Here is a 24582-nt window from a genome sequence, read left to right on the forward strand (position 1 = left end):
AGAGCGAGAGAGAGAGAGAGCGGGAGAGAGAGAGAGAGAGAGAGAGAGAGAGAGAGAGAGAGAGAGAGAGAGAGAGAGAGAGAGAGCGAGCAGTGGGCATGTGGGCTGAACTGTGTCAGTTATAGGAATGTAGTCTCACAATGGATGGTGTTCATCCCACCCACCTTTATTAAAAACCCCAGAAACTGTGACAGCTCTGTACTCTCAACACATCGAGTTCAATCTCCATTGAAAAGAAAAACATCACTGTCAGACCACGAGTCATGAGTAGACACACTGACCGCAAACTTAAAGAGATACCTCACCCAAAAATGAAAATTCTGTCATCATTTACTCACCTTCGAGTTGTTCCAAATCTGTATAAATGTCTTTGTTCCGATGAACAAAGAGAAAGATATTTGGAAGAATGCTCATAACCAAACAGTTCCTGCCCCCCATTGACTCCCATAGTAGGAAAAATTACTTTTGAAGAATGTAGAACAGCAAACACTTCTGGGGCACTTTTGACTACCATTGTTTTTTTCCTACTATGGGAGTCAATGGGGGCAAAATAAGCTGTCTAGTAATAAGCATTCTTTCAAATACCTTTCTCGGTGTTCATCAGAACAAATAAATTTTATACAGATTTGGAACAACTCCAGGGCTCTAGACTACGACCAAATGGTCGCATTTTGTGACTATTTTTCCTGCCAGTGTGACCAGTTTTTCTTAATGGGCGTCGCACCTCTGCAACTGACAAATTGATCAAAAGATATTTTGCGCATTATTCATTTAATGCGCAGAAACATTATATTGTGCAAGCAACGCATCCAGTCACTCTATTTCGCCTCCCCTTCTTCAGCCATTCGTTTATCTATCAGTGCCACGCTCCACAAAGCCGTAATTACACGCGCGGGAGTCCTATTCAATGCTATATTGATGAAGCGGAAGGACCGACAGAGCAAACGAGTGAAGCGCTCACTCTTGCAACCAAAAAATATATATTTCGCCTGTAGAATGCAAGTATTTTCATGGCTAAGGTAGGGCTGTCACGATTAGTAAATAATCGTCTCATCGCGATTGTTTCACCTCATCGCGATGGTTTCAGATCATCGCAATTATTGCACATCTCTATAGAAGACACTAGGGGGAGCTGTAGTGCATCTGCATATTGCATATTTTAGTGTATATATTGTTACTAAAGCATGGTAACACTTGTCAAATGTACCACCACAACACAATCACTTAAAAAAAACTAAAACATATACAAATTACCTGCAGTACAATTTAATATTATTTAAGCAAATCTCAGTGTGAAAACCAGTCTACCAAAATTTAATTAACATACAAGTAAAATTTTATTGTAGTCTTGCAAGTGAGAAAAAAACAGACTAGAAGCTTTTCTATGACTGATAGTATTTTAATGGTGGCTTCAATTCACACCTGATCAATTTACTTCATTTACAAGTGTTTGGTGGTTGTATTATTGACAGGTAAAAGCCTAAACCTTAAATATATGATGACCCAATTTTTTCCGATGTATTTCCAAGACAAAAACAGTCTTGTATTCAGAACAATATGGTCATTTCAATCTCTGAATCAAAAATGTATGAGAATTAAATGTCAAAGCTCAAAAACAGACAATTAATCGTCATAATCGCCAAAGCCCTAAAACAGACAATTAATCGTCATAATCGCAATGCTTTATTAGACAATTAATCGTCAATCAAATTTCATAATCGTGACAGCCCTAGGCTAAGGTACAAACAGGAACAATAATGAAATATGTTGCCTGTATTTTCTGCAGTGTGAAGCTAATGCAGGAAACAACATTTGCAACAGGGTGTTTAAACTTTAAACACTATATTATTGTATAAAGCTCTCCAACAATTCTGCAAAGCATACGAAATGTTAGACAACGGTTAAATACTTTTTATTTGCGAGTCGCTATTGATAAAAGCCAAACATATATATCAACGCAGGCAGCTTTCATGAAGAAGCGTTGTCTGAGATATGCGCACGGCATGCCCAGAGAGTCAGTGCGCATAATACTAAACTGAGTTCTCTTTCACGTCTTCTTACTCCGAAACTAATACATAAACACAAAATTACGTCAACATTCTGATATTAGCAAGTAGCCGTGTAAAAGTAGTCCGTTTCATGAACATAAACAGTTGGGAAACGCATGTGTCACCGTATATTAGCTCTATATATCTGTATGATTGCTCTTAAAGGGGCAGCGGCAAAATAAAGATCACACAACGGGCCCAAAAAACACTCACTGATATCAAAGGAGTTGTGTACTCCTTATATGAGTTGTTCGCAGTAAAGGAAAAAAGTAGCATGCAATAATTTAGTTGTTAAATATATGCTTTAAATATGGTTAAGCGATTCACGATACTGATCTCACGATACGATTCATTCACAGTTTATTTTTACAAAACGAATTGAGACCAATTAGAAATGAACTGCCCTTTTATTATTTCTCAAATGCTGCACATTTCTTTGTAAAAAAATATATTTTATGTCAAATAACAAAACTAAACTGCAATTTTATAACTAACAACAAATCAAATAAACAACTGAACGATACAAAAGTCTCTTTAAAATAAACAAACTCGAGTTTGTCTGTGCTTTTCATGGATTTTTTTTACATTTAAGAAATATCAGCAAAACCACGTTATCTAGGTTTGCAGTAAACACAGCGGCCCCTGCTGTTCAAAACATGTATTGTGGTTCAAATAACATCTCAACCGGCTTGAATTGTCACATATTATAGTCGATTTTCAACCGGCTCACGGTGAATCATTACATCCCTACCCACAATGCATTGCGACAAGCCCTACGAAAGAAGAAATCCAATCACGGCATGACAACTGTGTCAAATGTTTATTCTGAAAATCAAAGCTGCTGCGTTGTGGTCAGTGAGTTGTGGTGACAGAAGGCCAATCTCTGCCTGTCGACCTCCCCGGACGAAACTCTATACCATCAAACCCTGATATTTATAACAGAGAGACAGGAGGAGGGGTTTACAGGAGAACTGCAAGACTAGAGAATAAAGAGTAAGAGAAAGAAAAGGCAGATATAACTACAACACCGCCATGAGAGAACAATACTGACTCTGGCTGTCTGTGGAGGAGAGCGACACGTTTATAAGAAGAGACGAATGACGGAGAAATTTCACGCCGACCCCACCCCTAAAGAAAGTTGACACTCGGGACCCAAAATAAAAGTTCTTCCCGATGGGACTTGAAGCCAAGCAGTCCGGGGGTCCCGCGGCTATTCTAGACACCTATGTGTATACATCAGTGAGAACATCCAATGGAATCACACATGCACACAGTTCAAATCTGATTGGCTGGTTATTTAGAAAAACCCTGGCCGACCTTCTGTCCGAGTTCAATGTGTTAAACCTAGAAAAGATCCGTGCTGAACACAGACACGTCATAAAACACACACACATGCACACACACTCTTTCATACACTATTTGCTCATTGGAACATTTTACACACGCAGCTTCCACGGAGAGTATCTCCCAAATTCACTCATGTGGGAAGAATTTTGTTGTAACTATAAGTTCTGGAACATCCAAGGCCATCAGGAAAACAATCAGTGCTGTGTCTCGGGCCAGACGCCCTGCCAAGGGGAGAGAGGGGGTGCGGGCGGGCGCTTGAGAAAGACGTGAAGGCAAACAGAGAAAGAATTGGCCGTCAGACACGGTACAGCAGAGAAACGTCCGAGCGCTTACATCTAAATAACCTCGTAACAGCAGGCAAACACATGGCAAAGTCTCGCTTTGACGGCGCCTTCGGCACACGTCCACCTCTCAACATCATGATTGAGAACAGACAGGCTAATATTCTGGAAATGACAGAATCTTGAGTCATCAAATTAAAGCTGGTAACGTTAGTGAGATCATCTTTCAAAACTCTGCGTGTCTTTTTAATGCAGCACATAAAACGTCTTTGTTCGAAGCGCGTGTCTGATTTGTAGCGGCAAATCCTGAATGCTGATCTGAATCCTGAAAACTGACTGCTGTTTTTACCAAAACAGTGAACAAGGCTGTCCGTGATATGACACGCGTCCTAATTTTACCAAGATTTCTCTCTTTATGTAGACAAATAGCGTGGGGGCTATTCATATCTATTAAAACATGGATTTTTTAACTAGAATTATGTATAATGAACAGTTTAGATAGGATTCATAAGACAATTCTTTTTTTAGAGTTTGTTCTGTTAAAGATCGCAGTTTCTGCCAATCTCATATTAATCTTGAGTACCTATACAGTAGTATTGCATACGTCGGATCTTTGAAGAGTATTTAGTTTGATCAAATTTACAAAAGACAGATACAGCTGTACGATTATTTCCGGAAAAACATGAGCTGCTAGAGGTGGGACTAGTGGGGAGAGTGGGATGGAACTACAGCGTGAGCACACAACACATCATCACATTAATCCCTTACTGTTTTGTACATTATGCATGTACAAGCCAATTGCCAACAAAACCCGGACGTATGAATTAGTTTGACTTACCGCATGCAGTTCATGTCCGGCATCTTTTAGCACTGGGACCACGCCATCTATCAGTTTCAAACGATATCCAAATCCAGCGTTATATCCACAGTTTATATAACATCCATCATTGAAATGCCGTGAACAAACGGACACATCTAAACTTCACTATCGCAAGAGTAACAAGCTGCAGCGCAGCCCATCTTGATGCAGCGCACACAATCTTTATGGTAAGCGGGTCTCGCTCGTCGGTTGGCTCATGAGCGCTCTTTCTTTCACCTTTCCGTGCTTTTCCGGGAGAATGGCCAATAAAAGGAATAGGATCCCTTTGACAACACAGGGATCCAGAATTATAAAAAAACTTTCTGAAACAAGTTGGAGTACTGGGGGAGTGTATCAAGCACAAAAAAACTACGTCATACGTCCAACTCGTTTTTTAAAGGAGCAATGAATTAAGACCTCAATTTTAACCCGAGCTTTTGTTATATAAGAGGGAATCATATTCAAGCAAACATCCTGTAAGTGTCAGAACTGAAAACGCCCTTGTTACTGAGATTACATCTGTTATTGACACCAGGCCCAGCGAACGCCAGGTCCTGGAATGCACCTGATAGGTTGAACACCGCCTCCACAGAAGAACATCAATGACAACTTCTCTAGCCCCGCCCACTGGTTCGCACATGACAGTACTGAAGTAACACAAGTTGCGCGCAACCAGATAGAGCGAGCAAACAATATACATGCCGTTAAAGATCGCACAATATTGAGCAGTCAGTGCCTGGTTGTGGAAGAACACAGTCGCTGCATAACCTTCCTTCGGATTCCGACATTAGTAATGCGTGGTCGAAGTTTATTTTTAAAGGGATTCCAGCTCACGTGGGTAAAACATTACCGCGGATTCCTTGGATTTGTGGAGAAACTAAAATGAAAAGTCTCTAAAAGTCTCTTTGTGGAGAGACTAAAATGAAAAAGCAGTGCTGTGCCGTCAATATTGGATCTGATAGGAATGGCGCAGCAATCTTATGTGAGTAAAACATTTTTGTACTATGCGTCACTATTGCTTTGTTAGAGATTGCTTGATATGCCCTGAGCACTATTCACACGGGATTAGTATTACCTGGGGCCCTCTAGATATTTGTAATAATTGCAGACGTTGTCTGTGATATTAGTCCCGTGCGAATCGGCATCTCTGTGATTTGGCGGGCTCATATATCATTTTTCAAAGTTTTATCCACCGTTTGCGAATAATGGAGGCTGTGTTGAAGTGTTTTGGTATTATTCCGGGTGCTGGGTCATATCCGTATCTGACAATACTGTCGTTTTGGCCGGGAGTCTCCCATTTGTTTATTTATCATGGAAACTCTCGTAACATTTGAGACCCGCGATCGCGGTGATCTTCTGTCGGGTTCGCGATCACAGGTCTCAAACGCTGACAGGTACGGTCATATATCATTAAACACCATACAACTATAGGCTATACAAACTATACGCAAAGCCTTCCCGGAATGTAACACTTGCCATCACATCTGGGAAATAAGTCTGTTACGTGTCTAACCAAATTCACAGAAGGCTCCAACTTAAGTTTACTACGCAAACTGCTATCCAATCATAGCAGTGGGGGTTTACTTCCAAGTCTTCAATGCGGCACGCCCATAAAAACCCAGCGTTTCTCCAGCTGGCGTCAAAACCAGGGTAGAAAATAGCCTATTACTTATTGATTTTGATGTTTTCGAATGTAAAAATCACGCGAACGTCACAAGTAATAATAATAACGGCCAGTTCAGCACACCTTTAACAAATTGACCATGTTAAGCATGAGAAGCCAGCACGTTTAACAAGTCAGAAGTCAGAATGCATGACATAGCATGATACCCGATCTTTAAAATGACAAATTAATTTGTTTACACTGTTCTATCGTGTAAAAATGTTTGTGAAGCTGGAATATGATTAACATCACTATTGAGTCATCACAGAAACTACATCAAACCCACAAGACATGATGTTTGTAAGCATAGTGATGAGCAAGCAGATGCTCTTTTAATATGAAATGACAGTCAATATGGAGACGTTAAAAACCCCATACACATTTCATGAAGTATAAGAATACATATGCATTTTGACACATAAAATATCCTACTGATTATATTTATGTTAAGCCAGCAAAACCCTGACTGCCCTGCCCTCAGACCCAGGCAGTGGTGTAAAGTATTGGAGTAAATGTACTTAGTTACTTTACTTAAGTATCTTTTTGGCTACTTTGTAGTTGTACTGAGTATTAAAGATATTAGCAACTTTTACTCTCTACTTAACTACATTTTTGAACAAGTATATGTACTCTTTACTCCACTACATTTGTAATGACTAATGCAATTACACATTACATTTTGCATGCCACCTATCTTATAATTAATATTGCCATTCACAGGGCATTGAAGGTACTACAATCTTGTGGATTTTGCCATAACTTACAAAAACTTGTCAACATGGCTTCTTTATATGAATATGAGTGCAGTATCAGGTAGATGTCAATCGCTGGCGGTTTATACATGGTTAGCCCTTACCCGCTATTTCTACAGTAATATATTGGCAACACTGTTGCCAGCTAGTTACTGTAGGTCACACATCTACAAAAGCTCTTATTTTTAAAACTAACTCTTCCTAAATGTGCTCTAAACATGTTTGCTCAAAATTTGACCATATGGTGGGACTATTGCCATGAAGTGATGTAAACCAGTAAAAAGAATGTATAGTATTTCAATTTTCAAAAGTGCTCTCACACTATATAGACAAAATATTAACCTATAGAATGAGTCGGACACAGAGAAATGAACAATCCACATATGAATCTCAACAATGGTGACAATCAACTGAACAGCTTCATGCTGCAATGCATGCTGGGTACATAGTACAAAACTCATTCATGATTGTTTGTCACCATTGATGAGGTTTGTATGTCAAGTGTCTAACTGTGTCTCAATTGCAAAGAAAGATTTTCTGACAGAGATCTTTCCATTATAACATGTAATCACTTTACCAAACATATCTTAATAAATCTTAAATGCTATATTATTATTATTTAATGATTGAATTCTTTCAGATGTATCTTCAGTTACTAAGCAAACATAAAGTTGCGGTTCCTGTAAAGTCCCTTTCAGTGTTATTGTATAAGTGTACATTTTAAAGCTACAAGAAAGTCAAAGAGTCCAACCAAAGCAAACACTGATCGCCATAATGGTGACTTAAAACATAATTGAACCACTATGAACTAGAGTTAAATCTCAATAAGATCTTACACAGATGACAGAAATAAAGTGAAAGTGGTGTCTGTAATATGTGAAGATGTTATTGATGTTTGTGTTTAATTATCCTCTGGTGAAATCTTGACAGATTTATTGTGTTCATCTGTTATTTACACTTGTTCATCTAAGACTGTGTGACTTAAGTGCGTTAATAGATTCTTTAATAATGTATCTTCAAACAGCCATTGCAGTAGTTTACTGTAAAACACCTACAGTAACTAGCTGGCAACAGTGTTGCCAATGTATTACTGTAGAAATGGCAGGTAAGGGCTAACAGTGTATGTGAAATGAGGACATGACTGCAGCTGGCGATGAGGCCCAAACCAGCATGTCCAGTGCAAAAAGGCTTTGACTTTTTAATTCTACTTAACATTATTTTATTTATCTGTTATATTGAAGAGACCTTTTTGAAGGACTTTGGTTTACTTATGAGCACTTGAGCTTAAATGAGACTTAGGGTGTTTGTAATGACGTAGGTTATGATGTCGGCCATGATTTGTTGCAATTTTGAGGTGTTCAGTCTTATTATGATTTAAGAAAATAAATGCGATTGCTCACCTCACAAATCAACTGTTTCTAGTTTTTCACTGCTGTGTCTCTTAAGTGTTGAGGACTAGTGCTGCTTTGAGCCTACATTCAGTATAAGTAAAATACTCAAGTACTGTTAAAATCAGATACTCGAAGACTTTTACTCAAGTCGTTTTGGAATTGGTGACTTGTAACTTGTAATGGAGTAATTTTCACTGCAAGGTATCTGTACTTTTACTTAAGTATGGTTTGCAGGTACTCTTTACACCTCTGGACCCAGGGTCTCACCTCACTTCCTGAGGAAACGACAGCGGCAGGAAGTGGCTTTATGTTGAGCTCCACCACCACACTGTGACTTGACCGTGGGGGATTTCACTACAAATAAACTGAACCCACTCATGCTGTGTTTTAATATCTATTCAATAACAAAAATCTTGCACAAACTCTGTGCACAACACGCTTTACACGAGGCAGCTCTGACAGCGACAGCGGGTTGCAGAGGAAACATCAGACCACATCTTGCGTGATTTGGGCTCGTGAGGTTTTGATGTGTGTGACTATCAGATGTAAAACGGCAGAAATAGAAACCGAGCAATGGACAACACATCCTGTCGCTTGTCACCGTCACAGCTGGTTAACATAAAGAGGATGACAGTGCTTCATTCATTAGGTTTCTTTTGCTATTTGTCACCTCTAAATAAGCCTCAGACGGCTGTGTGTGTTTGCCGTTACTTTGCTCATTAGAAGTGTGAAAGCATTTGAAGTCTGATGAAGCAGCTTGTGTTTCACCAGACTAGAGCTGAATGGACCCAATCCACATTCGTTAAATGCACAAACCCATCACCCGTCCACTGCAGCCCAGATGAGAAGCAAAATTAAAGGGATTTTTCAGAGGCAAAACAAAATTTCCCTATGTTTTACTCATCCTCAAGGCATCCTGACTGAATATGACTTTCTTCTTGAAGAATAATGCAGTCGGAGTTATAATACCACGTATCGTTTTTCTTCCAAGCGGTAGAATAGGAGTGAACGGGGGGCAATTTTTTGAAGCTCCAAATAGTGCACCCATCGATCAAAGAACTGCTGGACACTCCGGAAAATGACGCAGACGTGTCGTAAGTTCCGTTGACGAATGTGGCATTTTTTTTTTGTTCCAATAGGATACCGTCTCCTCTGTGAGGGAGCTTTTGTTACTGTCAATTGCCGAAAAAAAAGCCTCAGGTTCACGCGCATTAGAGGGATAACGGAAGCTAGACATCAACGTTAATAGCGCTCTCAATATGGATATTTCTCTTAAACAAACGCATCGATTCGCTTCAAAAAACCTTTGTTAAGACCACAGAGCCATGTCGAGCAGTTCTTTGATCGAGAAAATTGCCCCCCCATTCACTCCCATTCTACCGCTTGGAAGAAAAATGATATGTGCTAATTACTTTCTATATCCCACATCAACCTTGATTAGAACTGATTCAAGGATAGACATGAAACGGCTTATTTAATTCATTAAAATACATGATAAATAACTTCATACATTATTCTTATTAACTGACCTAGTAATAGTATTACAAATGTGAGAAGGATACACTAAAGCAGTGGTTTCCAACCCTGCTCCTGAAGATCGACCATCCTGAAGATTTCAGCTCTAACCCCAATCAAACACACCTGAACTATCTAATCAAGGTGTTCAGGTTTGCTTGATAATTACAGACAGGTGTGCTGAAGCAGGGTTGGAGCTGCAGTCTGCAGGACGGTCGATCTCCAGGAACAGGGTTGGTGACCACTGCACTAAAGCATACATTTTAAAGTTAGACTTAAAGTTAGATAAAAGTTAGATAATTTGGATGTCGTTTCCACTATTGAATATATTACATATATTATTTAGTTCAATTACATCAGAAGTAACTGTAATTAAATTACAGAAGCAGAGTAATCCCTTACTTTAATTTTTCAAGGGAAAAGTAATTAAATTACAGTAATGAATTACTTAGTAACTAGTTACACCCAACAATGGTGTGTTTGTATGTGTTCATGTTTGTATATCCCGGTGGGGACCTAAACCTGAATGCACACCAACTCATGGGGACTCCTGTCACCGTGGGAACCAAAATTGAGGTCCCCATGGGCAAAAAAGCTTATAAATTGTACAGAACAATATTTTTAAAAAATCTAAAAATGCAAAGAGTTTTCTATGATCTTTAGGTTTAGGGGTTGGGGATAAAATATACATTTTGTACAGTATAAAAAACATTACGCCTATGGACTGTCCCCACGGAGATAATAAACCAGACATGCGTGCGTGCGTGCGTGCGTGCATGCGTGCGTGCGCGTCTAAACACCTCAATTCTGTATCGCTGATATTGCAAGGGGTGAATAACATGGTTTATATGAATTCCTCTCATGCTCAGAGGACCCGTGTTGGGGTCTGGAATTTAGTAAACACTTGCAATGGCGGATTCGTCACAAACACCTATTCAGATCCTAAATCATACAGTGGCATAAAAAGTCTGAACACATTTGTGATCTGCAAAAGACATGAAGGAATTTTAGATTTGAAGTGAAGGACGTTTTTGGAGCCACAATAAAGCTGTAGTTTAAGTAAAGCGTTTTCCTTCACAACAGCTTCATTCTTAATCCAAAACACTTATCGCCTCTAACAAATCCAATAAAGAATTCCAGTCTGAACAGCTGGTTGGAAAAACTGCTCTCATTCGCCCTTTGACCCCTGAGTGAGTCAGTTTCCTCCCCCTCTCTAAATGTGAACTGTTTTAGGACAGAACCATCATCTCAAAACACAGTTGTTCTCTGCGACGGACTCACGCAGCTGGGTTTCAGTTCGGAACACAATCACCTCTTTCTCCTGCCCGCCACACGCTGTTGGTTAAAAACGCTGCCACGCAGTCGCCCGCACCGTACCACCGCCTCCAAATCTGTGCTCCCTACTGACACGAGACGTCAGAGAGATCATCTCATAAATGGAAGTTAACAAGCTTTACCAACACTATTGCTCATAGTTGGGGTTAGTGATTCCAACAAACATAATTTAGTGATTTCAACTCAAATCATAGAGCCTGAGGAGAGGTGTGTCTATCCGGATTTAAGGCCAGCATTTGATAAACGGTCTCTAAAATTACAGAGACTTAAGAATGAGACGTATTTTCTTTAAATAGTTTAGCATTGTAGATGTGTTAAATTTAGAGATTGCAAAAACAATATGCTCATTTGATGGTTCTTCAGATCACAAGTTAGATGCAGGGAGGATGCGGGCGGCTGTGGGCGGGGTCGGCGGCCTTCACCTCAGTGGACACGCCCTTACGCACGCGCACTCTAGGCACTGGAGTTCAGGAGGTTATTCAGAAATATTACATATATCAAATCTGACGTGCAAATCAAACGAGAAACACATGAACCTGATCAAAATGTTTAAAGAGACATCACACACCGAATCAATAAACGCAACACTCACGGCTGAAATCTTTTTATCAGTGGCTCGAAAGCAACAAATCTGTTCTATTTCTGCTCCTCAAACAAATCGATAAACTGTTCTCTAAACATCATATTTGAGATTAAACTTAATGGCCACATGTTGCATGTGTAACCTGGCAGCTCTGGGGTCAGTCTCTGAGGATAACCAATGCTGATTGTATCAACGGAAACAAATGTGACACCAACTTAATTAAAAGTAACAGAGAAAAACAAACTTTCACAAACGCACCCTCATTTTTAAAGAGACGAGATGTGCTTTGCCAAATTAACACTATACGGATTCTACCTTGGGTGTTTATATAACACTTTAAAATCTCGTAGTTGTCTCATAAAATGTTTCACTGTAACACCCAAACGTGAAGAGTGAATCGTTCCATTGTATCACAGTGACGCGCGTCTTTAATGTCATAAATTCAAAGTGTTACTTTGTATCTGATTCTCCGCGTTAGCTCATTGGCTACTGTAGTTAGCCTCTCTCTCCCCTTATCGTTTTTATTTCTCCGTTATGTCGGTCCCTCACTGCAACACAAATGTGAGCATGTGCGTCTTTACCTAGATCATCCATGATCCCGAGCGTCCAGCGGCGCTTTAATCCTCAATCCTGATCTGGAGAACAATGTTAAGAGGTCGTTTAACAGAAGACAAGTTTGAGCTGAAGTTGTCCTGCTGTTTGTAGGCGGCTGGACTGGAGCAGAAGAGAGTCAGAGACCCCCTGTACACATCACACAACACGGACCACTTCTTACTCTACTGCAGCGACCTCTGGCGTTTGCGCAGAGCAGCACCGTTTAATAACAATTATCATGGCACATTTCTTTTTATTAAAATAATCTACACATCAAATATAGGGAGAAATACAACCATTTGAAATCAATTGGTCAACCTCAACCCGTCGAAGAGCAATACAAAGAAAAATAACTAAATAATATGATAATTAAGTACATATGTTAAATGATGCTTGGGCAGTTACAGAAATAGGTTTAAGTAGATTTCTGTTATTACTACATTGTGAAATCCCTATTCCATTTCTTTTTGGATTATTCTTGTTTTGTGGATGTAAAATTTGGCCAAAACAAACACCATGGGACCTTTTTAATGATGTTCTTTACATGTTTTTTGGGGGGGGTTCTAAATATTAAACTTAAATATTAAGTTATTGGGTGTAATTTCACCCCTAGGCGTGTCATTTATTTATTTGTAAACACATGAATTGAGATTACACAGATCAACATTTAAAGAAAAAAACTTGACATACAAGCCAAACACTGCAGGTTCAAGCTCTACAAAGAATTCAATCAAAAGCATTTGTGATTCTTTGTGCCCTTGTTCATGACCTCCTGAGGAAAATTGAAAAGTCTTCCCGGCAAACACACCGATATTTTATGACTTTATGGCCAACATATAACTATGCGAACTTAACACATGATTATACCACATCAGGTCACAAGTTGAAGTACATTAAAAACACTCCTTTCCACATTTGTTTTATTCTCTAATACGTACAGTTTAATGTGAAACAAAACATCTTCCAAAAAAGACTTGGAAGTAAAATTAGAATTGATGATTAAAAACTTTGTTATAATGTCGTTTCAACCAGAAACGTGTTCAGATAGGAACAGCTCGTTTCTCTGAGTTAAGGCATTAAAGCTTGAAACGTGACATTCAGTTGTGTTTAACTAACCCAAACTTTAAAAATAAAACAAAATGATCTCATAAAATAAACCAGGACATCTTTAAAACTACATTTTTGTTGAGTTACGTGTCATTATTAAAAGTAATCTTGTGTCAAAAATCCACAGCTTTTAGTTTCCTTTGTACCTGCTCTGTCAAAGGCTCCTGAGCCAGAATTTTGCCATGCAGACGGTGATGTTTTCCGATGCCCAGCTTGGGTAACCCTCGATTCAGGCCCTCCAACAGAACACAGGACTTGCACAAAGCCTGACTCGAGATATACCCGCAGCGTGAACACGTTCCCTGGACCGGCATCTTCACGCCCTCCTTTATCGAGAGGGTCTCTCCAGAGTGGATGATGTCGATGATGGAGCTGGGCCTGATGGACTCCAGGTCTTTGAGGAAGGCCCGAGCGTGACCTCGGTACGCATTGGGTGAGTAGATGCATTCTGTGGAGAAGTAGTCGAGCTTCTTGAAATAGGCGTAGAGGACGATCTCTTTCTCGTAGGCGTATTTAAGGGGCTTGCAGCGCGGGATGGCGCCCTCTCCCTCGCTGGCCGTGCTAATGGCTGTGCAGCGACGAAGACGTGCAATGTCCCCGCGCAAAACGTTCATGAGAACCGTCTCCGCCACGTCATCTGCATTGTGACCTGCTCAATAAATGAAACAATTATGAGTAAAGAAAAGAGAACAAGATGCTGAACCATTAGACAGGAGATCACCTGTGCATATCTTGTCTACTTTCAGCATCATGGCTCCCCGGTCCAGCGCCTGTCGACGGAAAACACCACAGAAAGTGCAGTTATTCTTCAATCCCACCTGCTTCACAATGGCGTCCATAGTCCAGCCGTACAGCTCCTCATAAGACACGATCTTCAGCGGCAGATCATACTGCTGCTGGTTTCTCTTCACTGTTTCCAGCGAATCGTCTCTGTAACCGGTGATGCCCTCATCCACAGACAGCAGCAGAAGGTTCAGCCCATAATCATAGCGCTCATTTAAGACTTTCATCACGTGGGCTAGAACAGTAGAGTCCTTACCACCCGAGGCCCCGATGGCCACAGTCTCCCGACGATTGAACAGGCCGGCAGACACGATGGTTTGATGGATCTCCTCCTCAAAAGCCCAGAAGAAGCAGTCCTTACAGAGGGAGTGTCCTGTCTTTGGCCGCTTGAGAACTGCACGTCTTTGTGAGCAATGACTGCACTGGACAGGCATGTCTGCAGAGATTCTGATGGTCAGCATTCAGCTCACGATTTGATACAAACAATACACCATCATTAAAAAAATACATGAACGTAAACCTATCCAAAACATTAAGAACAGTTCTTATTCTTGTTACAGAATTGACAACGTTCATAGCTTAATTAAATATATATGTAAACTAATAAGAATTGAATAGGTCTGGCACTGAAAAATAAAACTGAATTGTAACGTTAAAATAAAAAGTAATTAAAGGCTAAACTGCTCTTAAAGTAACATTAATAAAATCACAAAAACATTATAGGTCTCTCTATTTAAACGCAAATCACATGTTGGCAGCTCAACCAACAGCATTTAATAGACCTCACATCGTCCCAAAATGTTGTCCAATACAAACCGTAATTTTGTATCGCGATATATCGAGCCTTACACCTCTAAACTATTATTTACAGCTGAGCACCTCAGAATACTTTGCTGACATTTAGTGTATATGTGGAAAAACTAGTTGAGAAACGAAAATAATTACGTTAAATAACAACTACCCATATTTATTATAAAGAAACATGAGTGTTCAGTGTCTGAAGAATACAACAACACACTATGACAGCAGACTGAACTAAAGGGAACGTAAGGTCCATGAATGTAAATAATACAAACCTGAAATATTTCCTCCGGTCTTAAAACAAAACGCTTAGTGTCACGTTATAAGAAAACACCCCGAAGAAGAGGAAGATTATGGATTAAAATAATAACACTTCTCCGACTTAAAACAGTTTAACGTGATCATTATCATTAGCTCGTGTTGTGTCTCTTCTTCTCCTCTTCTCTCAGCTGATGTCACATTTCCGCCACCTGCTGGAATGGAAGCGCTTGACGTCGAAGTACGTACGTTTTTATTCTATCTTTCTATATTTTGTTATACAAAATGTATCCCTTTAGGTGCTTTAAATCAACCGATTAATTTTAATTTACCCCCAAAGAAAGATAATTGGAAGAATGTTAGCAATTTTCAGTTCTGGGACGTCATCCACTAACCAAAGAAAACATTGTATACTTTTTTTATTCTGTTGAACACAAAATGAAACAGTTATGGGGCACCTTTGACTACCATTAAAATTTTCCTACTATGGTAGTCAATGATGTCCCAGAACCGAAAATTGCTAACATTCATCCAAATGTCATTTTCTGTGTTCATGAAGTCATTTATACAGGTATGAAATTACATGAGGGTGAGTAAATGATGACAGAGGGGATTTAAGGATACTCATTTCAAAATATTACAATTGGGTCAAACAAATCTCACAAATAAGATTTCGCTCATTAATTAATAATAATGACAATAATAACAGTTTAAGAACAGGAAATTCATGCAGGTCTAAACTGGTCTGTTCAATAACAAGATATCTGCACTTAAATACAGTGTTAACACCAGTTTACATGACTCATTATCAAACAGCAAAACCAAACTCCAAAACCTGAGGTGATCGAAAATTAGTTAAAAAACCATTCATAGATATCATGAGCTTCTTGATATTCCTTGTGTCTCGCTACATGATCGCAGGCCGTGCAAATCGCCAGAACAAACTCTTGATTCTGTAATATTAAATGAGGTCGTGCTGAGAAATGTCTCCTCCAGTTAAAGTACCTGCGATACGCATCTTCATCTCTGTCCAGCTGCGTCAGATATTCTGCCAGTGACTTTGCGTCTGGGAAGTCGTCCACGTGAATGAAGGCGTCACGCGGTGCAAACCTCTCATAGTTCTTTCTGGGAGGTCCCAGCACCACAGGTACAGTACCTGCTGACAGAGGTCCGTTAAACTTTTCCGTGATGTAGTCCTTGTGGATGGAATTCTCAAAAGACAGATAAAATTTGCAGCTGGCTATGGTGGGATAATAGTCTTCATCAGATAGTCTCCCAGCATAAGCGCTTCCAAACATGTGCACAGTGATGTACTTTTTAAGTTCATTGTAGTAAGTGTTCCTCTTGCCGACACCTGTATGGGCAGCATTGTTACTTACGATCCAACAGACCAGTTTGTCCTTTTTGGGAATTGTAAAATTCTCATTTGGAGTTTTGTTGCTGGTCAGTCTCAGCCGCACAGGAATGTCAGCGTCCTCTCTATAACTGAGAGTCAGATTAAAGAGGTTTTCGATCCCTGGAATTTTCTGCGTGTTTGTTGGCGATTCTACATTAAGCCAGATCCACTTTTGGAACGGGGGACGAGGAGATGGTGGAAGGGTGGACAGGTCCCAACTAATAGCCTTGTGAAAAACAAGCACAGCGTCTGAACTGCTGTAGAGAGCTCTATCGTCCGTCAGGTGACAGCCGTCAATATTGTAAAGAGTTTTACAGTCCTTAAGATCAAATCTGTAATTTTCAGGCCAGACCCATAATAAAAGTACAGGTTTCTCCACTGTTTCATCAGCAATCGAGTTGTTCATCTCTTCATGGTGTCCATCTGAGTGTTGTTTGAATTCAGGTAGTCGAGGTGGACAGCTGGTCAGAGGTGAAGTCCAGAAAAAGAAGCTCAGAGAGACGACGCCGGCAACTGTCAGTATACTGCGGCAACCCGGAGCTGAACATGCGCTTGACATTTTATGATCTAACAGAATGATTTAGAGAAAGTGAAACAAAAAAAGTAAATATGTCAATATAAAAAATTCAATTGCTTTGAGAAATTTCTAAATGAATACAAAACACTTCCTATGGGTAACATCAAGACAGCTCCGTATGAAACAACAAAAGCTTTCCTTACAACTGCAGCTTTAATGTGCATTCAAGGTACAAAGTACACGTATCTATCACGTAGTGTCTTTATACTATACTCCATAAATCTTTAAGGAAGGACAGGACAAATCCACAAATATAATTTAATATAAGCAAACACAGATTAAAGTAAATCATTACCATGAATAAATTAATGTTTAAACTGAATGTATTCGTTGAAAGCAATGTCTGAAACAGAATGTTGTGCTGGTGTAGGCAGTGCCCAGTGAGTGTCCCTTGTGTTTTAGTATGATGCTTGTTTTGTGCCATGGTGACACTGCCTTTCGTTTCTCCACCCCAGGGAATGAAATGACAACAACAATACTTAAACTGTTTTACGATTTTGACAGAGGTGTGCAAAGACAAAGTTCAAACTATTCAAAACTACTCTTTATTGTATGTGAATTTATATTGTCAAATATATAGGCAGATTTTTTAATCAGTTTTTTACTTGAAAACAGTAGCCCTGCCATAATAAAAGTCTACATTCATATAGTAGCTTATTAAAAATTCATTGAGTGGGCATACATTGTACCACAAATGTTAGATTTTCAGTGCAGAGTTTACATTTTTTTGCTATTAAAAATAAATTTACTTCAGATAAACTTAAAAAAAAAAAAAACTTCAGAATCTCTGGACTTTAAAGTCACCATGAAACGGAAATTGCGATTGACTTCTTTTCCATATCGTGACGTATCTCCGAGTGAAATTTTTTTTAGAAAAAAATATAGGGCGGGGCTTTGTTTTGCCCTTCCCTTTTTGATTGGTTTGTTGTAAGTTGGGCCTGGAGGGGAGGGCTAAAAATGCCTGGCCATTGGACAGTATAGTCCTACCTCTTTTTTGTTGCTTACTTCATGTGGTGAATAGTTGTTGTTGAGAGGGGGAGAGGAGCTTAATGTTTTTGATTTAAGATTACAACTGCAAATTAAATGCACGGATAAATCATTTATAATAACCACTGCATCACTATGTAAAGCACTATAATTTTCCTGTTTGATTTCATGGTGACTTTAAAGTTTGAAGACATCGTGTCTCTACTATTTCTTTCTCTCACACCATAAAACAATAATAATATACTTTATCTGCCACTACATTAGGGCAGAGTCGTACCCACCATTTTTTCTGTGTTGTGTAATACAATTTGTGAAATAATTGCCTAAAAGTTTCGATAATGTCTTTAAAGGTTTAATTTGAATAGTAGGCTACTGCATAAATACATATTAGTAATAATTGTTGTTTTATGACAAATGAGATATTTAAAAAAAATCGAATGCCAAGTCAAGAAAGGGGATTCCCTTTTATCGTTTTTTTGCAAAAATAAATAGGCCTAAATAAATAAGGTTACATATACACTAGCAAATCTTTTTTTATTACTTACATATTTATTGAGGTATCATTTTAATAGGATATTTAAATATTATTTGAAATATGTCAAGAACTGTCTTACCGTTGAACATATCCAAAGTTTACCTCAATACACATGCCAAAGGCACAAATTTGTCCCTTAATGGATCCGTAGTCCGATGTTTCGTTTCAATGTGTACTACTGTATATTGTTGAAATGACAATAAAAGCCACTTGAACTTGGATTCCACAACGATCCATCCATTGTCAGCACTGAGCAGACGGACACAGACTGAGCGGGAAATGGAAAACCTGGAGCGGAATGGGGGGAGAGTGTTACCGAATGCTTTCAGCGGGTGTGGGAATCCATTCCACTTCACTCATAAAGCACAGCCCACAGTGCTGTCTGTTTCACAGTTGTGTGTGCTTTGCTTGTGGAAGGCGTTGATGGATCTGGATAGAAACATGCACTGTTTCTTGTTTTATTTCATTTTATTATTCTATTTCATTTATCTCATTCGTATTATTTGTTCCTTACTTTCCTGTTGTTTAACCTCGTTGGGAGTTGTATTGTCTCTTATGCTGATATGAGTATCCAATGGTCTCCATCTCAAGGTTCATAATAACGTCATGAGACAATGTTTTGATACTGTAATCTTGAATGGTTAAAAACACATATTGAATCTGTTTCTAGTCAGACGAAGTTTGACGGAGCTTGACTGAGCATCAAAGCTCAACTGAGATTATTCAATAAATCATTTTTCAGTTTATTTAACATCACTTCGTCTCCTGCCTGCTGTTCTTCCCTTCGGCGCTGTATCTATTGACTCACAACGGAGTTGATATTTCCAGGTTTAATAAGTTCCTGACGGAGAGAGATCTAGTGAAACTGGACTCTAAATTTATGATCGGAAAAATCTACAAGCCATATCCCAGAGTTGGATCTATCAGCAACAACTGAGAACAGAGAAGTTGCACAGTATAGGACCTGTGAATGTGGTCAGAGTTCAGTGATGCATGGGGCAAGAGGGTGGGGAGGGTGTTTAGCTTCCTGACTGCCTGGTGGATGAAGCTCTCCTTTAGTCTGTTGGTCCTGGCCTGGAGACTCCGCAGTCTCCTCCCTGATGGCAGCAGCCTGAAGAAGCTGTGTGTTGGGTGGGTGGGATCACCTGCAATGCAGAGGGCTTTGCGGGCGAGACGGGCTCCATAAATGTCCTAGAGGGAGATTTGGAAAGGATTTGTTTTCTAAAATTTGTATAATAAACATACCACTTATATGTTTTTGATTCTTCAAGCTTTTTTCTGGCAGAGAGGGGAGGGGTTTGGAATTGCACAGAGATGTAAAATGGAGCAACACTCAGCATTTGATGGCTGGATGTATAGACACTAGGGGATAACGAGACACGAAAAAGGTCTGTGTACCTTCGGATAATTCGTTTCTTTTTTCAAAATAGAAAAATGAATGAACCGAAAAAAAATGTACATATTCCACCATATTCATGAGCATAAAAAACAAATCTGAGACATAATTTTGGTTTGCTTTCCTCAAGATTTCTTTAAATGAATCAAATAAATATACAATAAAACCAAAACGAAAAATACAGTATTTTTATGAATAGCGCGGTTTAGTCCACCGGAAGTTCAGCCGCAGCCTCTGGCGACCAGCATCTTAAGCACAAGACCGCTATCTTTAATGACACATCAGTTTTCAGTGGCGTGTGCCAAGTTGCCAACCATATGAAAATATGTAGGCAGTAATTTCTGTGCAATGTAGCAGTGTGTACAGTTACTGAAAGAATGCACCAATGTACTCTGAGTTTAGAGATTGTATACAAATAAGAAAGTTTATTGTTAGGTAGGCGAATGTAAAGGCTAACCTAGTGACCCTTGTCTGTAAACCATTACATTTTCTATTGTGTTTTGAGCAGAGTTCAATTGCTATGTAATAGAATTTAATATGCAATGAAAAGTACAGGTTTTTGATTAACTCAGCTTATTTATATAGACAGTAGAAGTACTTTCATGTATATAGAAGTGTTTTGTCTTCTATGTTTAACACTTTTACGAACAGTGCAAACAAAGGGGCACATTCTTTATCACATCAAAGTGCAGAACGAGCTTCTCTCACTATGAATTTAAACGGGTATTGTTAAACCTCCCCTGCTGTCAGATGCATCGCTCTGACACGAGCACTGACGCGCGCACGTACAATGGTGCATTCTTTCAGTAACTGTACACACTGCACAGAAATTACTGCCTACATATTTACATATGGTTGGCAACTTGGCACACACCACTGAAAACTGATGTGTCATTAAAGATAGCGGTCTTGTGCTTATGTTCCAGTGACGTAACTTTGTGATTCCCATATTCGTTGTGACAACATAAGATTGGACGTTGTTGGGACATAGTGATTACCTCCTGAAGACATACCTGGAACATACCATCGTCGCTGCGACATACCAAATAACGTTTCTGGGACGTGATGAGCATGTCCTAACGATCAAACAGTCACGTTGTTAAAATCTTTTTTTACAATATTTAATTTAAACAATTATCATCCCTCACATGGAGGATTAAATTAATTTGTGATTTTATCTGTGTGTTAAATATTCAATTTTATGCATAATCAGAATCAGAATCAGAATCAGAATCAGAAGAGCTTTATTGCCAAGTGTGCTTGCACACACAAGGAATTTTCTTTGGTGTTGGAAGCTTCTAGTACAGACATTCAACACAATGACAATACAATATAATACGATTTACAGTCTAAAAGATTCTAAATTGTGCATATATAAAATAAAGACTATTTTACAGAAAATGGGGGATAATAACATATAAGAGACATTGTACCGGGTAGTATATAGTAGAATAAACATATTAACAGATTGTATGTACACTTGTGCAAATGGATAATTTAGTAAGTAGAGGTAGTGTTATATACATGTATACATAAGATGTAGATATAATAAGGCACTATAGTGCACACTATAGGAGTAGTGGAAGTGGAATATTGCTCTTAAGGAGCAGTTATCTGTTTAGGAGGGAGATTGCCTGGGGGAAGAAGCTGCTTCTGTGTCTGGAAGTCCTGGTGTTTGGTGCTCTAAAGCGCCGGCCAGAGGGCAGCAGATCAAAGAGTTTGTGTGCTGGGTGTGTGGAGTCAATGATGATTTTTCTTGCCCTGTTTTTCACTCTGGAATCGTACAGGTCCTGAAGTGTGGGCAGAGGAGCACCAATAATTTTCTCAGCACTACGAACTGTCCGTTGTAGTCTTCGTAGGTCTGATTTGGTGGCCGAGCCATACCAAACAGTAATTGAAGTGCACAGAACAGATTCGATGACCACTGAGTAGAACTGGGTCAGTAGCTCCTGTGGTAGGTTGAACTTCCTCAATTGACGGAGGAAGTATAACCTCTGCTGGGCCTTCTTTACAATGGAGTCTATGTGGGACTCCCACTTCAGGTCCTGAGAGATGGTGGAGCCCAGGAACCTGAATGACTCCACAGTATCCACAGTGCTGTCCAGGATGGTGAGGGGAGGAAGTGATGGAGGGTTCCTTCTGAAATCCACTATCATCTCCACTGTCTTGAATGCATTCAGCTCTAGGTTGTTTTGACTACACCAGGCAGCCAGCTGAGCAACCTCCTTTCTGTAGGCAGATTCATCACCGTCTTGAATAAGGCCAATGACTGTGGTGTCATCTGCAAACTTCAGGAGTTTGACAGAAGGGTCTGTAGAGGTGCATTCGTTTGTGTAGAGTGAATATAGCAGTGGAGAAAGAACACATCCTTGAGGAGCTCCGGTGCTGATGGTACATGTGCTGGATTTAAATTTTCCCAACCTCACTAGCTGCTGCCTGTTCGACAGGAAGTTAATAATCCACTGACAGGTAGAGGTTGGCACAGAGAGCTGGGTAAGCTTGGGCAGGAGGAGGTCTGGGATTATGGTGTTGAAGGCCGAGCTGAAGTCTACAAACAGGATCCTGACGTAAGTCCCTGGTCTGTCTAGGTGTTGTAGGATGTAATGCAGTCCCATGTTTACTGCATCGTCCACAGACCTGTTTGCTCGGTAAGCAAACTGGAGGGGATCAAGAAGTGGTCTGGTGATGTCCTTCAGGTGGGCCAGTACAAGTCTCTCAAATGACTTCATGACCACAGATGTTAAAGCAACAGGCCTGTAGTCATTAAGTCCAGATATTTTGGGTTTCTTCTGTACAGGGATGATGGTGGAGCGTTTGAAGCATGAAGGGACTTCACACTGCTCCAAAGATCTGTTAAAAATATTAGTGAAGATGGGCGACAGCTGCTCCGCACAGACTTTCAGGCAGGAGGGTGAGACATTGTCTGGGCCTGGTGCTTTTCTGATCTTTTGTTTGCGGAAAAGCTGGCAAACATCCTCTTCGCAGATCTTAAGTGCAGGTTGAATGTCAAGAGGAGGTGTTAATGGTATAGCAGAGATAGGGTCAGGGCGGGTGTGAAGGGTGAGACTCTGCATTTCAAAACGACAATAGAAGTCGTTCAGGTCGTCAGCCAGTCGTTGATTACCCATAGACTGAGGGGATGATGGCTTGTAGTTGGTAATGTCTTTCAGGCCTTTCCACACCGATGCAGGGTCGTTGGCTGAAAACTGGTTCTTCAGCTTTTCAGAGTAGCTTCTCTTAGCTGCTCTTATCTCCTTTGTCAGTGTGTTTTTGGCCTGATTATACAAGACTTTGTCCCCACTTCTGTAAGCATCTTCTTTGGCCTGACGAAGCTGTCTCAGTTTCATTGTAAACCATGGTTTGTCATTGTTGTATGTTAAGCGAGTCCTGGTGGGAATACACATGTCCTCACAGAAGCTGATGTAGGATGTCACTGTGTCAGTTAACTCATCCAGATCAGTGGCTGCAGCTTCAAAGACACTCCAATCCGTGCAGTCGAAACAGGCTTGTAAGGCCCGCTCTGTTTCGCTGCTCCATCTCTTTGCTGTTCTTGCTACAGGCTTGGCAGATTTAAGCTTCTGTCTGTAGGTCGGAAGAGTATCATCAATTGGAGTATCAATTGGAGTAATTCTCTATTCAAATATGTATAAAGCACAGTATAACCATTATAAAACTCAACACAGCACTGTGAATCACAATCAGATGTTTTATTTATACTGTAGTAAGTTACATGCCATAAATAATCAAAGACTGCAACACAATATATAGGATTTAAAGCAGACATTTATTGACAGAGATGAATAAACATTAATCTTAAGATTACATTGTTCTGATGCAGAGATATAGGTATTGCTAAACGGTTGCTAGGCTAACCTGTTTGGTTGCTATGGGCGTGGCTTAGCATCTGCCAGTTGATGATACTCTAAGCTATGAGTGAAACGAACCAACCCCCGTGTCTCTATGATGTTCTGATGCAGAGATATAGGTATTGCTAAACGGTTGCTAGGCTAACCTGTTTGGTTGCTATGGGCGTGGCTTAGCATCTGTCAGTTGATGATACTCTAAGCTATGAGTGAAACGAACCAACCCCTGTGTCTCTACGATGTTCTGATACAGAGATATAGGTATTGCTAAACAGTTGCTAGGCTAACCTGTTTGGATGCTATGGGCGTGGCTTGGTATATGCAATTGATGATACTCTAAGCTATGAGTGAAATGAACCAACTCCCATGTCTATGCGATGTTCTTATGCAGAGATATAGGTTTTGCTAAACGGTTGCTAGGCTAACCTGTGTGGTTGCTATGGGCGTGGCTTGGTATATGCCAATTGATGATGCTCTAAGCTATGAGTGAAACGAACCAACCCCCGTGTCT

At 39.9% G+C, this 24582-nt stretch overlaps 3 protein-coding genes across 3 annotated transcripts in view; all 3 read right to left on the minus strand.

The window, feature by feature from the left end:
- The window catches only part of pxnb (paxillin b), a 29626-nt gene extending 17123 nt beyond the window's left edge, over window positions 1-12503 (minus strand). Inside the window, exon 1 of the mRNA XM_057357357.1 lies at window positions 12356-12503. Coding sequence (XP_057213340.1) covers window positions 12356-12368 — 13 coding nt within the window. The 5' untranslated portion in view covers window positions 12369-12503. The remainder of the gene's footprint in view (window positions 1-12355) is intronic.
- Window positions 12504-12610: 107 nt separating this feature from the next.
- LOC130568642 (cytoplasmic tRNA 2-thiolation protein 1) lies at window positions 12611-15504 on the minus strand. The gene is made up of 3 exons (XM_057357634.1): window positions 15335-15504; window positions 14197-14694; window positions 12611-14124 (listed from the first exon to the last, which is right to left on the minus strand). Exons 2-3 carry the CDS (start codon window positions 14690-14692, stop codon window positions 13589-13591), a joined length of 1032 nt encoding a protein of 343 aa, XP_057213617.1. The 5' UTR covers window positions 14693-14694; window positions 15335-15504; the 3' UTR covers window positions 12611-13588.
- A 604-nt stretch (window positions 15505-16108) lies between these two features.
- On the minus strand, window positions 16109-17297 carry LOC130568641 (4-galactosyl-N-acetylglucosaminide 3-alpha-L-fucosyltransferase 9-like). The gene has a single exon (XM_057357633.1). It carries the CDS (start codon window positions 17270-17272, stop codon window positions 16169-16171), a length of 1104 nt encoding a protein of 367 aa, XP_057213616.1. The 5' UTR covers window positions 17273-17297; the 3' UTR covers window positions 16109-16168.
- Window positions 17298-24582: the final 7285 nt, after the last annotated feature.

Source organism: Triplophysa rosa, linkage group LG17 (genome assembly GCF_024868665.1).
Source record: "Triplophysa rosa linkage group LG17, Trosa_1v2, whole genome shotgun sequence".
Taxonomy (NCBI): domain Eukaryota; kingdom Metazoa; phylum Chordata; class Actinopteri; order Cypriniformes; family Nemacheilidae; genus Triplophysa; species Triplophysa rosa.

What these genes read in the sequence shown, in the direction of transcription:
- LOC130568642 (XM_057357634.1), bottom strand. Translation starts at nt 14,692, where the DNA reads ATGCCTGTCCAGTGCAGTCATTGCTCACAAAGACGTGCAGTTCTCAAG. An exon ending in AGTAGACAAGATATGCACAG is followed by an intron (nt 14,125 to 14,196) that starts GTGATCTCCTGT and finishes TTTATTGAGCAG; the next exon opens with GTCACAATGCAGATGACGTG.
- LOC130568641 (XM_057357633.1), bottom strand. Translation starts at nt 17,272, where the DNA reads ATGTCAAGCGCATGTTCAGCTCCGGGTTGCCGCAGTATACTGACAGTT.